The sequence below is a fragment of the Cnephaeus nilssonii genome, assembly GCF_951640355.1.
Source record: "Cnephaeus nilssonii genome assembly, chromosome: 3".
In the NCBI taxonomy this organism is placed as follows: domain Eukaryota; kingdom Metazoa; phylum Chordata; class Mammalia; order Chiroptera; family Vespertilionidae; genus Cnephaeus; species Cnephaeus nilssonii.
The window spans coordinates 79,980,918-79,997,115 of NC_137074.1; the positions used below are offsets into that span (position 1 = coordinate 79,980,918).

A 16,198-nucleotide genomic window follows, 5' to 3' on the forward strand; every position below is an offset into this window, starting at 1 on the left:
TGAATGAACAAGCCTGGTTTCACCATCACTTCATCATCTTTCTCCACTTTAATTTACTAGCATCACATCTATCCTATGGCTTTTTGTTGGTTCTTGAGGGGTAAAAAGCAGAGTTTGGGAGCCCTCCAAATATCTAAGGGATATATTATGGTCAATTAGGTAATTTTGGTTAGTAAATAGAGAAAACAGAGAATGACTTTACATAATAAAAAGGTATGAAATGAAATCCTGTTTAGCTAAAAATAAAATCCTACTTTTGTTGCAGTAAGGTCTATTGTGAGAAGTGCCATCATTTTAGATGTCAAAGTTTTATGTGTACCAACCAAATAACCAGCATGAGTCTATAGAATGTCTACACTATAAAATATTGAAATTGATACTTTATGTATATAAAGTAACTAACTGGTCAAATAGATAAGTATAGATATATTTTGTAGGTATATTTAGGCAAATTACTGTAATGAAGTAAAAATTATAATTCATTTATCCCATAACATAAACTGATATTTTTAAAGTGCTTAAAAAGAAGTAAATCGCCCTGACTGGTTTGGCTCAGTGGATAGAACGTCGGCCTGCAGACTGAAGGGTCCCAGGTTCGATTCTGGTCAAGGACATGTACCTTGGTTGCGGGCACATCCCCAGTAGGGGGTGTGAAGGAGGCAGCTGATTGATGTTTCTCTCTCATCGATGTTTCTAACTCTCTATCCCTCTACCTTCCTCTCTGTAAAACATCAATAAAATATATATATTTTTAAAAAGAATTAAATCATTTCCTCTCTTTAAAAAATGTCAACTTTCCTCTAAAGGTGTATAAATACTATATTCTTAGCAAGTCCCTTTTCCATAGCTAGTAGAAAGATATTTGGCTCAGTCCCTACCTAAATGATCACAAATTGTGAATTATAACGAGATACAACATGTTTGAATGCCATGTTTGATAACCATGTTTGAATGCCATTACAGAGTCCAAGGATTTGGATGTTTGCTTACCTCGGACTTGAAAATATTTCACATGGTTTGCCACGGCCTCTGTGACACTTTCATCAGGGCAGACTTTTACTCCATTGGGAAACAGAGTGGATCGCCTTCTTCTAAGCAACCAGTGTCTCTCGGCTTCTCTGTGGTCCCGAGGCCGTTTGTTCCCACGGGACAGGGAAGAGTCTGCGGATTCTGATTCAGTCGGGAGAAAAGAAATGGCACTCGCGGGTTCTTGGGTTTCTTCTAAAGATAAGTTGGTTTGTGCTACAGAGTAAAGGCATAAACAAGGCTTCTGATGATAAATGAAGATACAGTTCGAAAGGTAACAAAGAAAAACTGAAAGGTAACCCCCAAAAAATGACATTTGTGCCACATCAGGATTTTTCAAGACAATCTCAGATTATAGACATGTGTGCCTAAGAAGGAGAGGAGGGAAGTATTCAATCTTTTCTCCATTTAACTCCTACTCCTTCATTTCGAGATTGTTAGTTATTGAAGTCAAGTATACATCCAAATTCAATACAAGAAGTAAAAGGAAGTAAGGTTTGAACCAGGAAATACTAACGAAGAGGAAAACCAAAATTATTGGAGAGCTTTTAAAACAGTTTAAATGAATCAATATCAAAGATTAATAGAGTAGTATTTGATTCAATTTCTTATATCAATCACATCAAATATTATTTGAGAGAGAATACATTACAAATATAAAAAAGGATAAAAATAATGTCAATTTTAAAGTACCTGTTAATGATGGAAGGTTTTCTTCTATCAGGACAAATATCAAAATACCCAAAGAAATCTTCCCAGAATGAGGAAACATAATCATTTGGCCAAAACCAAAGAGATGAGGAGAGGCCAAAATTCTTAATTGAGCACCAAAGCCTTGAAGCTTCCAATAACAAATTGTTACAGGAAAGATCTAACATATAAAAAATTATGTTTGAGAATTGGCAAACATTCCAAAACCATTATAAATGAGCGTAAATAAAAACGGTGTCCTTTCAAAGTACCCCTCACTCTTCTCTCTTCAGCATGCTATGGAAGCAGGAGAGATAAGCTAATTAGGACAGATGGGGAGAGACAATTTCTTTATTCTAATCTAGCCCTCTAAGCTCTTTACTAACACTCCCCTTGCCTTTAATAAGCAGTTTGCTTAAAAATAATGTTTCATGTATATTTCACTAAGTTTTACAATTTTCATGAGTCTATTAGTCGAATCTTATCAATTCGACTAAATGTTCTCCGGGTTCTTCTAGAACCAACAATTTATAAGCATAAAATGTCCAAACTGACTATACCTGTCTATTTCGTAAGTACAGATCTATACACAAAATTAGTTTTCTTAAAGCTGTTTCTCTTTGTAATAAATCTACTGCACTGTCCTTAAATTTTCTTCCTTGATAAAAAATTTGAAGATCTTTCACTATAATCACTTACTATGTCTTCTTCCTTATCTAGAAAATGGGATAGTAGTAGTAAAGCTACTACTATGATAGAGCTATTGTGAAGATTTAATTAGGTAATATACAGAAAATGCTTAGAATAGTACTTGGTGCATACCACACACAATATAAATGATAGCTATGTGATAATAACTTTATTGCTTAATTTGGTAAGGCCCAGTGTGTTATACCGCATTCCAGAGGACCAGACAAAATTCTTTGTATTATTACAGTTGTTTTTATCAAATAAACCTAGAAAACAATTTCATTATAATCCTTGTGGAAGCTAGAATTTACTATCAAATAGCATTGAATTTATCTTATGTCATATACCTCAGGAGTTCTCTTTAAAAAAAAAAAAAATGTTTTCTAACAATCTAAAGCACATTTTCTCTGAAGAATCCTAAACTAAGTGAGTTAGTTAAATCATCCTTTGTTTTATGCTTTAGGAAAAGCTCAAGTGTATTTTTTAATACAAGCTCATACAAACCACATTTTCAGCCCTTATTTAAGCTCATAAATCTCAATGACCATTAAATAAATACATGTGCACAGAAGCATTTGCAAATATATTGGTAAGAATTTTATTTGCCAAATTATTGCTGAGTAGGAGGAAAAAGCTGAAAATTTTACTAGTAAGTGAAATTAGAAAGTTCAAAGAAAAGTTTCATGTTGATAATTTAGACCAAGAACGGCCTGGCCGGTGAGGCTCAGTGGAGAACTTTAAGGTAACAAAAGGCATGGGGGGGGGGGGGGGGCGGGTTATGAGGGGTTAAGGAAAAAAAAATTTTTTTTAAATACTGTAATAAAAAATAAAAATGAAAAAAAAAAGCTACTTGAAAATTCTTTTTGATGGCCTACTCCAACAAGCCAGGAGATCTTTTGAGATTCACAGTATTCTGGAAACATTTCTGTACTTAGAATGAGAAAAACCCTGGGCAACCCTGAGTTCAAAACCTGTTTTTACCACTTAATATTTGATTTTGGTGAACCTAAACTCCTTTAACTGATTCACTCACCAAAGAAATTAGGTATGATAATCTCTGTCTATATCACAGGGTTACTCGGAAAAAATAGGATATATGCAAATTCTTTGTAAACTAATATATACTATTTATCTTTCATTACAAGTGTTCATAAAGTTTTAAGAGGTTTCAAATTTTGGAACTCTCTTTTGTTCAAACTGCAGAATGAAATAAATCTTCTCTAATTTAAATTATATTACAAGTATTTACTTAAGAACTTTAACAATGGTTATTATATTCTATAAAAAATAGTTTGAAAGATTTCAGAAATCTGTACTTAAAACAATAGTATGAAAACTTCAGCTGGCTTCATTTTCTTCTAAATACATTTACCATTTTATCAATTCATTTTAACTTCACATTTAGTGTACTTTTTAACTGTAGCATTCTTAGAATAATTGCATCTATAACACAAGGCAGTATGTAATGACTACCATAAGGTTGTGCATGGGAACCCAGGAAAAAGATTAATTCCAACTGGAATACTAAAGGGGGTTTATCAGAGAAGATAACATTTCAGCGAGGCCTTGAATGGCCTGGTGCAGTGGCATTTCGGTGGGCAGAGGTGGAGCGGGTTAGTGGGAGGAGATGGGAGTTAGGAAAAAAACCTGGTCATGATCAATAAGGTGGAAAATTACACAATCTGTACAGAAAATAGGAAGATATTTGCTAAAGCAGGAACAGGAGACTCGGGGAAAATAGGTTGGAAATGAAGGAGGTCCATTATGAAATACCTTGAAAGTCTTACCAAGAATTTTGGTTTTTTTCTATAGATGAAAAGATTATCTAATTTTAATTACTCAGAGAAAATATTCCTTGAGTTTTCATTGAGATTCTTTTTAGGAAATATTTCAAAACCTCATCTGATGGTCCTGATGCTTCAAGAAATATACCCCCAATTATAAGCTGGTAAGAAATTAAACATTGTGCTTAGAAATAACAAGTACCAGGTTCTTTCATCCATTCTTTAATTCCAAATGAGTTGACAATCATTTATTGACTCAGCAAAAGTTTCCAGGTGTTCACTATATGCTACTAACATACTAAATACATCAAATGCAAAATGTTTGTCCTTTAGGAGTATGTCGTCTATAGGTGAAAACATGTATACAAACAATGACATAAAACTGATGAAAGAAGTATAAACAAGTCATTATGGGGGTACAGGAGAGGTAATGAATTATTCTGTTTGAGCAAATGTGGGGTGATGACATTTGAGCCAGATTTGGAAAAAAATAAAGTTGACAGGAAGTAGTGAAAGGGTGTTCTAGAAAGAAGGACTGGCATGTGCAGGCCTGAGGTGTGGAGCTGCAATGTTGCAACATCTATTCCAAACAACCACTGATGATCTTGGGTTCCAAGTGACGTTCACACTCACAGGACAACAGTCCATAACCTAGCTCCTTTCATTTGTATTTGATACACAGCCCAGAAACCAGTGCATCAAATAAAGCTATCTTCAACGGGAGTCTCTGTAGGAGTCCTGACCCTGATGTCTCCAGCTGCCAGAAGGGATGTAAGAGAGGAGACCACCTTATGCAGACCACACCAGACCGCATAAGGAAGCCTCATCCACCCAGAACCATGTCTTTTAAGACTGTGGGCACTTCCCAAACTTCCACACCCAGTTACAATAGACTGCAGAGGGAAGCAGGGTTTTATACAATCTGCTCCAGCAGGCCTTCCGAGCATGCATGTCCACTCAGTTCTCCAGCGAGACACAGTTAACCATTAAAGCTCTTTTTCACCATTAAAAATAAATGTTGACTACATCTGACAGTTCACATGTATTTAAGCTCAGCACGTTTCCAAAGAAACGGTATTGAAAAGAAAAAAACCCAAGGTAATTTCCTATGAATAAAAGGCTTAAGCTTGGTGTTAAGCCAAAAGTAATTAAGTATCCTACATAATAATAGACAAATATGCAAATTGACTGTACCTTCGCTATGCCCGCGATTGGCCAGGAGGCGCGGAGGGGCGGGACTCGGGGTGGCCGGGGTGGCTGATTGGGCCGGTGGGACGCTGAGCTTGCGTCGCCAGCGGCGGCTCGAGCTCAGCGTCTGCGCCATGGCTGTGCTGCGGCACAGAAGGGGCCTCTGGGGCAGCGAGCTCACATCCCACCACGGACCATCAAAAGCGGGGAAGCTGGGTGCCTGTCCGCTCAGGCACCAGGCCTTTCAGAAGCCTCCGGTGCGCTGGAGGCTTCTGAAAGGCCTGGTGCACCAGCGATCAAAAGCAAAAGCATGGGAGCTGGGTGCCTGTCCGCTCCGGCACCAGGCCTTTCAGAAACCTCCGCCGCGCCGGAGGCTTCTGAAAGGCCTGCTGCACCAGCGGACAGGCACCCAGCTCCCCCGTGATCGAAAGCGAAAGCGTGTAGGGGACCCTACACGTGCATGATTCAATCATGCACTGGGCCTCTAGTAAATTAATAATTTTATATGACTAAAAAGTAGGTCAGAGTGGAAAGATGAGGATAAAGATAGAAACCAATTTAGAAAGGGCTCTGTATGATGAGTCTAGACCTGTTTTCTCCCTAACAAAAAAGAAAAGCTGATTTAATCAATTCACTTTAATAAACTTTTTCCAAGGTGGTTGAATATCACTCTTTTTTAAAAGCTATCCTTTGCCTAGCTGGTGTGACCCAGCGGTTGAACGTCGACCCAGGAACCAAGAGGTCACTGGTTTGATTCCCAGTCAGGGAATATGCCCAGTTTGCAGGCTTGATCCCCAGTTGGGGGTGTGCAGGAGGCAGCTGATCAATGATGTTCCTCTCTATCCCTCTCCCTTCCTCTCTCTCTAAAACTCAATAAAAACGTATTTTTGAAAATCTACCATTTTACTTTTAACCCCAAGTGTTGTGAATTAAAAATAGTAGTATCTTCTTTAGGAAAGTTTTCCCTGTCCACCGACAACTCTCTCACTACCTCTCCACCTCTCCCTAGCACACAGGGTTTTACACACACACACACACACACACACACACACACACACACGGATGAACTCCCTCTTGTGGTCACAAAGAAACTTATGATTGCTTTTACCAGGGAATATTAAGATTGTTCATATGTCCACTTCTCCCATTATACTATAAAGAGTTCAGAAGATCTATCATTCATTTTATTGTACCTAGAAAATTCCCAAATGTTTCCTGAACTGACAATCAAATTAGCAATATGCTTGTTAAAACAGAAAGGAAAATTAATCTAAGCATCAGCCACATGATATGCACTGGCCACTGTAAAACTCAAAATTTATTTCTAAGACTGTCACGCATTTCTTTAAAAAATTATACCTCAATCTAATGAATTGTAAATATGTTTAATAGAAAATGTTGATATTCTCAAAGCATTTCCACATGAATTTAGGAAAATGAATTTTAAACAATCTTCAAAACATGATAAAAGACAGTGGTATCTTTGAAAAACACACAAACAAAAATGTTAAGAAGTCACAAGAAAATGTATTATATATTTACTTTACCAAAATTCAATGTATGAAACCATTAATAGTCACCTAAAAAAGTCCCCTCCTACACACACATAAATTGGGAATGAAACATGTAATTATAAGATTCTTTATAGGAAACTTCCAAAAGACAAATACCTTTAACAATATAAAGATGGTGACAAGATTAACAAAAGCTTAAAAACACTGAGGCTTAACTGATAATTTCAATTCACATGATTTTGAAATAAAATGTTCCTACTTTTAGCTTTATCTGAAATTTCCTTTGTTTCACTGCTTTATATACAGTTATAATGTAAATCCAAGAGATGCTTAAAACAGAAGATTAAAATATTCTTTAAAAAAAAACCATTTTCCTTATCTGAGAAAATACATTATAATTGTCCCCTCAAAATATTCTTGATAACATTAGAGGGTTGTGAAGTATTTCTATAATACCACCCTCAGCACATGAATTTATAACTGTTACCTAAACATTTAATTTAAAAAAGTAAGCTCCATGGGAATTACAGGTCTCTAAAATGTCCAATTTAAAAATATAAAAGCAATGATAACAATCTGGCTTTACAGATGAATACTGGGTAACAGAGTTATAAAATTATGTATTTAGTTCTAACAATAAATAAGACTTTGAGGGTATTTTTTAATTAAAATTATAAGGACACCAATTTTATCTTCTATACTTACATAAATTGTGTACATATATTCTGGGGTAATGTAGCAGTCAGTATATAGCTATACTTCAAATTGAGTTACATATATAATTTTTAAAACATTTTTTGTTACAAATTTCACCCTGAATGAATGAACTAAATTCTCAGTTCCCCACATATGAAATTAAAAAAAGGGAAAAAATTACAGCAGAGTAATGGTTCCATTTAGCAGATGAGAAAAATAAGCTGCGCTTTGAAAGACTGGATTTTTATCATCTTGCTAACATTATGTCTTCTTTTACACATACAGAAGGGATGCCATAAATGGCACTTTCTGAAGCCTTGATACTAAATTCATTAAAAAAAAATACACAGTATTCATACTGCATGCTTGAGCTGCAAAGAATAGAATTACAATATTATGTGACTTGTCAAAGAATTTGACAAGCACTGGGGCTGTTAGCAGGGAGGACCTAGCTCCCCTCAACTCCCGTTATGTGGAAGTACAGATCACATAGTTTTATTATCTACAAAAACATTCCCACATTACATATGCTATTGCATAATCCAAGCATATTAAATCAGAAAAATATCAAATATTTATGAAATTTCCATTTCTATCTAATAAGTTTATGTATCTCACCCCCATTTCCTCTCCATCTATAAGATCCCAACAATCTAATAATACACCTTATATATTTTAAATAAAGGCCAATGACTTATAAAACTACTACAAGTTATTTTCTTCTCTGTGAGCTGGCTAACACAAATGCTGGTAAGCAGCTTTCCTGTAATCGTGTAGAACATCTGTCATCTTTGTACAGATTAACTAGCTACTGCTGCCCTTCTGCTGCTGCAAATGAAGTTTCAAAATGAGCTCTCGAATATCCTCCCGTTTGGTCTTTATTACATGACGAGGAAACCATTTCTCCAAATGAATTGGAAGTTCAAAGTTAACAATAGGATCCTAGAGAAAAGAAAGAATACAATCATTTTAGTGGTATGATTCAAACTTGTTTGAATTTCATTTTTATGAGAAATTGCCAACTTTATTTAAATAACAACTTTGTTAAGATATCATTCACATACCGTAAAATTCACCTAAGATATGCAATTGAATGGTTTTCAGTATATTCACAAAGTTGTGCAACCATCACCACTATCATTTTAGAACATTTTCATTAAATTGTTAACTTATGAACATCAAAAATAAATCCTGTTTGTTCTGTTACAATGGTGTTTAACTGATTAGTGCAAAACAGATCAGTATTAGAGAATGATACAGCTCAATGCAGAAGTCAGGTTGATTTGAACACAATTTTTTCCAACATGTTAATATTTTGAAATTATTAAAACAAAGAGAAAGTCTTAGCAGTAAATGAAGAATCTCAGATTTAAAAAAACAAAAAAACACATCAAATTCTGAAGAAGTGCCTTCTTTTAGTGCAAAAAACAGCCAATTTATTGGCTTCAAGAACTGCTGCATTTTCCATTATGTTAAGCTTAATAAGGAAGTTGCAAGTTTTTTAAAAAAATAACTGCTGAAGAAGGCTACCTCTAGATCAGGTTTATAAATTTGATGAAACTATTAGAAGCCAGATATAAGAAGGATTTACAGCTTGAAGAAGAAATTAAGAGTCCCAGGGTATAATGCTGAAAAAATGGACTATGATGCTCAGAGCAAATGTCAGTGGTGATTTAACTATGCGAGTATTTTAATTAGAATTAATATTGTTTTTGTTAGGGCTTAGTTACATGTTCCACAGGTTTTGAGTAATCCATCCCAGACCTATATTTTTTCCACAAATTTATGAACAAATTTGTAAAACATGTGGTTTAGTTTTTTTTAGTTTCTCCCCCACACCCCTCCCCCCCGCCCCAAAAATCTTACAACCTATATTAGAAGCATATTCTACTAACTGAGGCTATTAAAGTAGAATTATGTAACAAACTCAAAATATGTAATAAGGAACTTAGAATATTCTAAAAATAAAACCAAATCTCTTTGGAAAGAGTATTAGAAGACTAGAATTGGCTCCCTTTAATGAACTTCCATTGTGAAAAAAATATTTACATATTTCAGTGACTTCCATAACATGTATCATATTCTGCTATGTTATTCCTCTCCAATTATACCAAAAGTTGTAACTGCACCTTATAATCCTTACTTTGAAAGTACTGTAACCTTTAAAGGATTTTCCAAGCAAGTATAAATAACCTGCTCAATATACCAACAACACTGGTAATGACTGAAGTAATAAGCTGACAGTTCAAAAAGCAAAAAGTGATTCCTTGCTATTTAAAAATTCTTCTTTAATATTGCTGCAGTTTCAATGGTGTCTCTTGTGAGCTAGAAAATAACACCCATGCTTGTCATTGTACTTATCTAGTTCATGGTTTTCTGAACTACTTGAATACATGAATCTAGTTCTGAAATTTTTTCTTCAAATTTCTATCTGCCTTACTACTCTCTGCATGCACCCCCCACCCCCACCAGTAATCATTCTGGAACTCCAATTATATGTAAATTAGACTTTTTGACTGTATCACACTTATCTCTTATGCTCTGTTCTTTACATTCTTTTTCCTCTCCAAGCAAATTGGATACTTTCTAATGTCTTTTTCTTTTTTGAAGTTCACTAATCCTATCTTCTGCTTTATCCAGTCTGCTATTAAACCTATCCAATAAGTTCTAAATTTCAGATATATCATTATACATTTTCAACTCTAGAATGTTCACTTGACTTTTTTAGATTTCATCTCTTCATTCATTTTGTTCATCTTTGACTTTTCTCTAACATATTAATCAAATCATTTCTAAGTTCTTATCTGCTAACTCCCATATCTGAATTATCTGTGGTTCCATTTCTTTTTTTTCTTTCTTTCTTGATTACCTATAACATTTTCTGCTTCTTTGCTTGCCCAGTAATTTGTGATTGTATACTGGTAACTGTGAATAAGAAATTTATTTATATTTTTACATACCTTAAAGAAGCTTTCCACATATTGCAGTAAATATACTCCACAATCACTGCTATTATCTTGTTTAGGAACTTTAGGGCATAGGTCCACCATGTTTGTTTTGCTGAATTCACGGTGAGTTTTTCGTTTAACTTCCCACTCTACCTCTAAATACCTTAAATCATCAAAAAGTAGATTGACTTGAATAGAAATCTCTTTACTGTTATGTAACACTTTCACACAAAAACATTTGTTGGCTCAAGCTGAATTTCTAAAGACAGAACTTTAACAGTAGAAATTACAATAAGTGAGGCTTCAAAAGTCCTACTTTAAAGAAAATCATCTTAGTTTCTAACTAAATGCTAGACCTTTTCTAACAACTCAACTTTAACAAATCAAAAATATGAAGTTACTTATATAAAAAAGATTAACAAATTATTTTAAAACTTTAGCTGCTAGTTTTTTCCAGATCCTTAAATTACAAAATTACACGTACACACACACACACACACACACACACACACACGTAATAAGAATGTAAGGTTTATTTCCTAAAGTATTACTTTTGATAACCACTAACATTTGCACTGTTCCTTTGTAAAGTTGTGCTTTTGTTCAATTATGAATACAAATTTTGAATTTACTTTTCACATAGTCCTTGAGAAATATTAATACTTAAATTTATAGGCCTCATCTAAATACATAATAAAATACAATTCTGACATAGCATTTTCAGTAATTCTTAAAATATCTTCAAAATTATTGAGATTTTTAGGTAACAAACTAAAGGGCAAACTGTCATTACTTACTCTCGTAAATTCTGAACTGTGTTTTGTATAGAAGCAGCTTTCAAGGAGTCTAGTATGAGAATGCACGGCCTATTAAGAGCAAAGGAAGAAATCAAGATGTATGTATTTGTATATGAAGTGAACCTAAATATCTGAAAATATCATTATAGCATGTACCTACCTTTTGCACACTTTCTTTGGTATTGACATACTTGTCTCAGTACTCTGAAATAACATAAATTTTTATGACTTTACAATTAAAACTAGTTTGAATAAATTAATATTCAGTTACTTTCTAAAATGTTTCAAATAACTTTGAAATTAAAATTTCAAATGAGTTATTTTCATCATCAAAAGTGAGCTAATTGCACTTTTCAAAATTCACTGATTTATTTTCTTACTAGAAGCCTGATGCATGAAGATTCATGCTAGAATGGGCCTTCCTTTCCCTGGCTGCTGGCACCGCCTTTCCACTCCGGCCCTGCCTTCCCACGCTGCCCAGAGGCCCTGAGAGACTGGGGTGGGGTGGAACGCCTGCGTCGTCGCCATGATGACAATGCAGGCATCCACGCCAGTCGCTCAGCGCCTGTGTATGCAAATTAACCGCCATCTTTGGTGGGTTGGTTTGCATACTTGCTCTGATTGGCTGGTGGCGTAGTGGAGGTATGGTCAATTTACATGTTTGTCTATTATTATGTAATATACTGGTGAAACAGTAGTTTATACAGTTTTACATGTGGCCTGAAGAAGTTATGAACCTTTAATATGTCCTAAAAAATAATCTGGAACTTTAATTAATTACTTCTATTCAGAGTTATCATCTTCAGCAAAGATAAGCAAATTAATTTAATCTATGCTTACATACATTCTCTACCTCAATAAATAATGTCGGTAGAGACACATTTCTTCCCTCTGAAGCACAAAAAGCAAAATATTAATGTATATTAAGCAAAAAAGATGGATATTTTTGTTGATAAATTTGAGAAACAATAGGTCAAACAAACATTTCTTTAAAGCAGAACTTCTCAGTATCTTTATTATCTATATAATAAAAGCCTAAGCGACTATTATGGTGAAATGACCAGAATAACCGGTCGCTATGATGCGCACTGACCAACAGGGGGCAGATGCTCAACACAGAAGCTGCCCCCTGGTGGTCAGTGCACTCCCACAGGGGGAGTGCCGTTCAGCCAGAAGCCAGGCTCACAGCTGGCGAGCGCAGTGGCAATGGCGGGAGCCTCTCCCGCCTCTGTGGCAGCGCTAAGGAGCAGTGAGCCCAGCGGTCAGGAGCAGAGAGCAGGCGGGCGGTAAGGAGCGAGGGGTTCTGGACTGTGCGCAGGATGTCCGCTTGCTGGCTGAAGAACCCCCCACCCCCACCAGTGCACCGGGCTTCTAGTTCTAATGTAACGGTGAATCTCTAAAACAAAAATAGCATCCAGGGTTTACCCAAATTAACTGACCTTAGAATCCCTTTTTATCATAAACTGCATCTTAGAACAAGTATTCCAAGAAACCCAATTTGGGAAACCTGGCTTAAAAGCAAGAAAGAACTCCCTATCCTGCCACTATGCCAATAGAGAAGGAAACACCTTCCTTCTGCCTACCCAATACCAGTGACAGTTAAGACACAGGCCTATGCCAGGGAGGCTGCTGCTATTTATGCTCACCAAAAATTAATTTGGTGGCTACCTTAATCGATTTAAGACACCAAATATAGACCATGCATACTAGTTTGGAGGCCCTTATATAGAAAGTTAAAAGTAACTACCTTAGTCTCAGAAGCCATGTGGGTTGGCCTTGATTCTATTTTGAATAATTTTTATCAACAATTCACAATAGAAAGTAGGATATAAAAATATGCTTGCTTAGTTTATTAATTATGCTAAGTTCAAAAAATTGCTAACATAAGAATAAAAGTAAATCTGACTCAGAGAAATGAGAAAAGTAGTCAACTAAGATGATCAGATAAACTACTATAAAACTAAACAAACCTAAGGAGTCAAAGTAAGATAAACAGATACAAAAAGAATGATAATATCTCATGTTCTCTTTTCTACTCCCACAAAATCCATCAAAGAATCATAGATAGCAAAAATTTAATTATGGGCCACCAATGTCCCACAGCCACCTAGCTATGCTGTATTTAATTTGCACTCGGATGTCGAGTGTGACTCTACTCGGTTAGCATTAGAATAAAGGAATTGAGAAAAAAGCAAGCGAGTGCAAAGGATTAACAGATTCATGAGTTTCCCTTCCTTCAAATCTATAAAGAACACACTTACTTGGGAATCCACTGTACCCAAGGATAGTACTGAAGTAGTACGTAGATCTTTATCTAGTTAGAAATAACAAAGCAGTTATGAGTCTTTATGTCTAATACAAAGTATTTAGATAAGCATAAATTCTAATTTGTATGTATATAGTATTTAAAGGGGGAAAAATACCTGGAATCTATTTAAACTTTTTCATGGTTGAAGTTATAAACAAAATTCCATCAACAGAGAAAACTGACTATGGTCAGCTATTATCAGACAATACATAAACCCCAGAGCCAAACCTGAAATACCATTTAGCTGAGTCTGTTTCTTATAAAAAGACAATCTTTAAAAATCGATCACTAATCAAAATATCTGCTGTTTCTATTTATTTTTTAAATATATTTTTATTGATTTCAGACAGAGGAAGGGAGAGGGAAAGAGAGATAGAAACATCAATGATAAGAGAGAATCATTGATCAATTGCCTTCTGCATACCCCAACTGAGGATTAAGCCCGCAACCAGAGCATGTGCCGTGACCAGGAATCGAACCATGACATCTTGGTTCATAGGTCAACACTCAACCACTGAGACACACCAGCTAGGCAAAATGTCTGCTGTTTATAATGTGGAGGAGCATTAATTTGCCTAGTAACAGTTCTTATAACCTATGATCATAGAGTGTTTCATAAGTATACTTTTTAAGAAGAGGATGATTAGAGAAAATTTAAAATAATCAGTTGCTTTATCAGATACACCCCCTCCCACACGGATTTTGGTCAGTGTTAATGATAATGACTATTATTAATTCTGCTTGTTGCTTGGGCTACAGCTACAGAACATATAATTCTGATTTTTCTTCTTCAAAGAAAGTAGGCTTATTTGCTTGCTTAACTGGGTTGTAACGTAAGAAAAATCAAGGCAGAATTCTAAGAGACCCATATTACCTAGCCAAATTACTGTGTCAACAAAAACTTTATATTAAGAAAAAATGGGGAATTTCAAGCTTGACTGAAGATCCACAGCATGGATCCTTAGTCATGCTGGCAAGATTATGCTATAAAAAGTGCCATGATGAAACTCGATATAAAAGTATATCAAGAATTATATACTGTCTATATAGGAGGCTGGCATATATCATGAAAATTTCAGCTTTCTTATTCTTCTAGTAAGTTTAAAGATAATAAATAACTATGTTATCTTTTAACGTCATAATGTTCCCTCTAATCATTCCATTGTTGTTGCCATTAAAAACACCATTTACATTATGTTTATCACCTATTGTTTTGTTGTTGTGTTGGGATTGCTGAGCCTGGGATTGCTGGGATATGGTTTGTGGAAAATCTTCATACACAGCTTCTTCTAACCACGGAAAACAAATGACTGCAAGGTACCAGTGAGACCTGTCGAAAAAGAAATACAATCTTAATAACACAAAATCTAAACAATGCCGAAGAATACATCCTAGAACTACAGCTAAGAAAGGGGGTGTGACAAACTTTGCATTAATTTTGAAGAAGTCAATTATAATATCTGATATAATATAGAACACACATCCCAAAACTAATTAAGTACGAAGTAAGACTACTTAGGATAAAATCTGAGTAATTCAAACTTATTTACTTTCCTATAGTCAGTGTTTTCTGTCGAGGATCTGCTTTAATAAATAGACTCGAAGCATAATCATTTTTCTATTAGTTCTTAAAGAGCTTACCCTCAAATATTTGAAGATTCATGCTAACATCTTTTGATCTTTTCTTGAGTTCAAAAAAAATTCAATGCCTCAGTCATTACAGTTTTGTGCTCATTTGTCATTTTATTTTTTTCACTATTATTTACAATATAACCACTGTCAAAACAAAATCCAAGATACATAACTCATTGTTTTAGCTAATGAGTGGATTAAAAAACTATGGTACATCTACACAATGGAATACTTTGCTGCTGTAAAAATGAAGGAACTCCTACCATTTGCAACAGTATGGATGGACCTGGAGAGCATTATGCTAAGCAAAATAAGTCAGTTGGAGAAAGATAAATATCACATGATCTCACTCACTTATGGAATATAATGAACAACATAAACTGATGAACAAAAACAGATCCAGAGACAGAGAAGCATCGATCAGACCGTCAAACCTCAGAGGGAAGGCAGGGGAGGGTGGGGGTAAGGGGGAAGAGATCAACCAAAGGACTTGTATGCATGCACATAAGCCTAACCAATGGACACAGACACCAGGGGGGTGAGGGCATGAGGGGGGGTGGGGGGGCAATGGGGGATAAGGACACATATGTAATACCTTAATCAATAAAGAAAAAAATAAAAATAAAATAAATAATAATAACACCTGGGATTAATATACCCACACTTTTTACTGATTATCTATCTAAATATACCACAAATACTTTTCTGCACCCTCTCCAATTTTCTTTTGAAATAATCCGAAATACTCACGACTCATTTACAGGCACAAAGATGTAATCTTTATTAAAGATGTTTATGTTGCGAGTCCATGTTCTTACCCTTTTATGTCTTCTTTGTGCCATTCTGGGAATATGAAAGATAGATATATTTGATATATAAATAATTAAAAATTTAAGATAATGATTTCAAGAGTCATTTTTATAAC

General features: G+C 35.0%; 2 protein-coding genes across 4 annotated transcripts in view; both read right to left on the bottom strand.

The window, feature by feature from the left end:
* IMPG2 (interphotoreceptor matrix proteoglycan 2) overlaps positions 1 to 2,289 on the bottom strand; it is an 89,286-nt gene extending 86,997 nt beyond the window's left edge. Inside the window, exons 1-2 of the mRNA XM_079767441.1 lie at positions 1,720 to 2,289; positions 991 to 1,242 (exon numbers count right to left, since the gene is read on the bottom strand). Of these exons, the coding sequence (XP_079623567.1) occupies positions 991 to 1,242; positions 1,720 to 1,804 (337 nt within the window). The 5' untranslated portion in view covers positions 1,805 to 2,289. The remainder of the gene's footprint in view (positions 1 to 990; positions 1,243 to 1,719) is intronic.
* Positions 2,290 to 6,758: 4,469 nt separating this feature from the next.
* SENP7 (SUMO specific peptidase 7) overlaps positions 6,759 to 16,198 on the bottom strand; it is a 165,686-nt gene continuing 156,246 nt past the window's right edge. For all 3 annotated transcript variants that reach the window (XM_079766837.1, XM_079766839.1, XM_079766838.1), the window contains 7 exons: positions 16,024 to 16,116; positions 14,847 to 14,971; positions 13,595 to 13,647; positions 11,494 to 11,537; positions 11,334 to 11,402; positions 10,549 to 10,699; positions 6,759 to 8,530 (listed from right to left, as the gene is read on the bottom strand). In XM_079766837.1, coding sequence (XP_079622963.1) covers positions 8,393 to 8,530; positions 10,549 to 10,699; positions 11,334 to 11,402; positions 11,494 to 11,537; positions 13,595 to 13,647; positions 14,847 to 14,971; positions 16,024 to 16,116 — 673 coding nt within the window. In that variant the 3' untranslated portion in view covers positions 6,759 to 8,392. The remainder of the gene's footprint in view (positions 8,531 to 10,548; positions 10,700 to 11,333; positions 11,403 to 11,493; positions 11,538 to 13,594; positions 13,648 to 14,846; positions 14,972 to 16,023; positions 16,117 to 16,198) is intronic.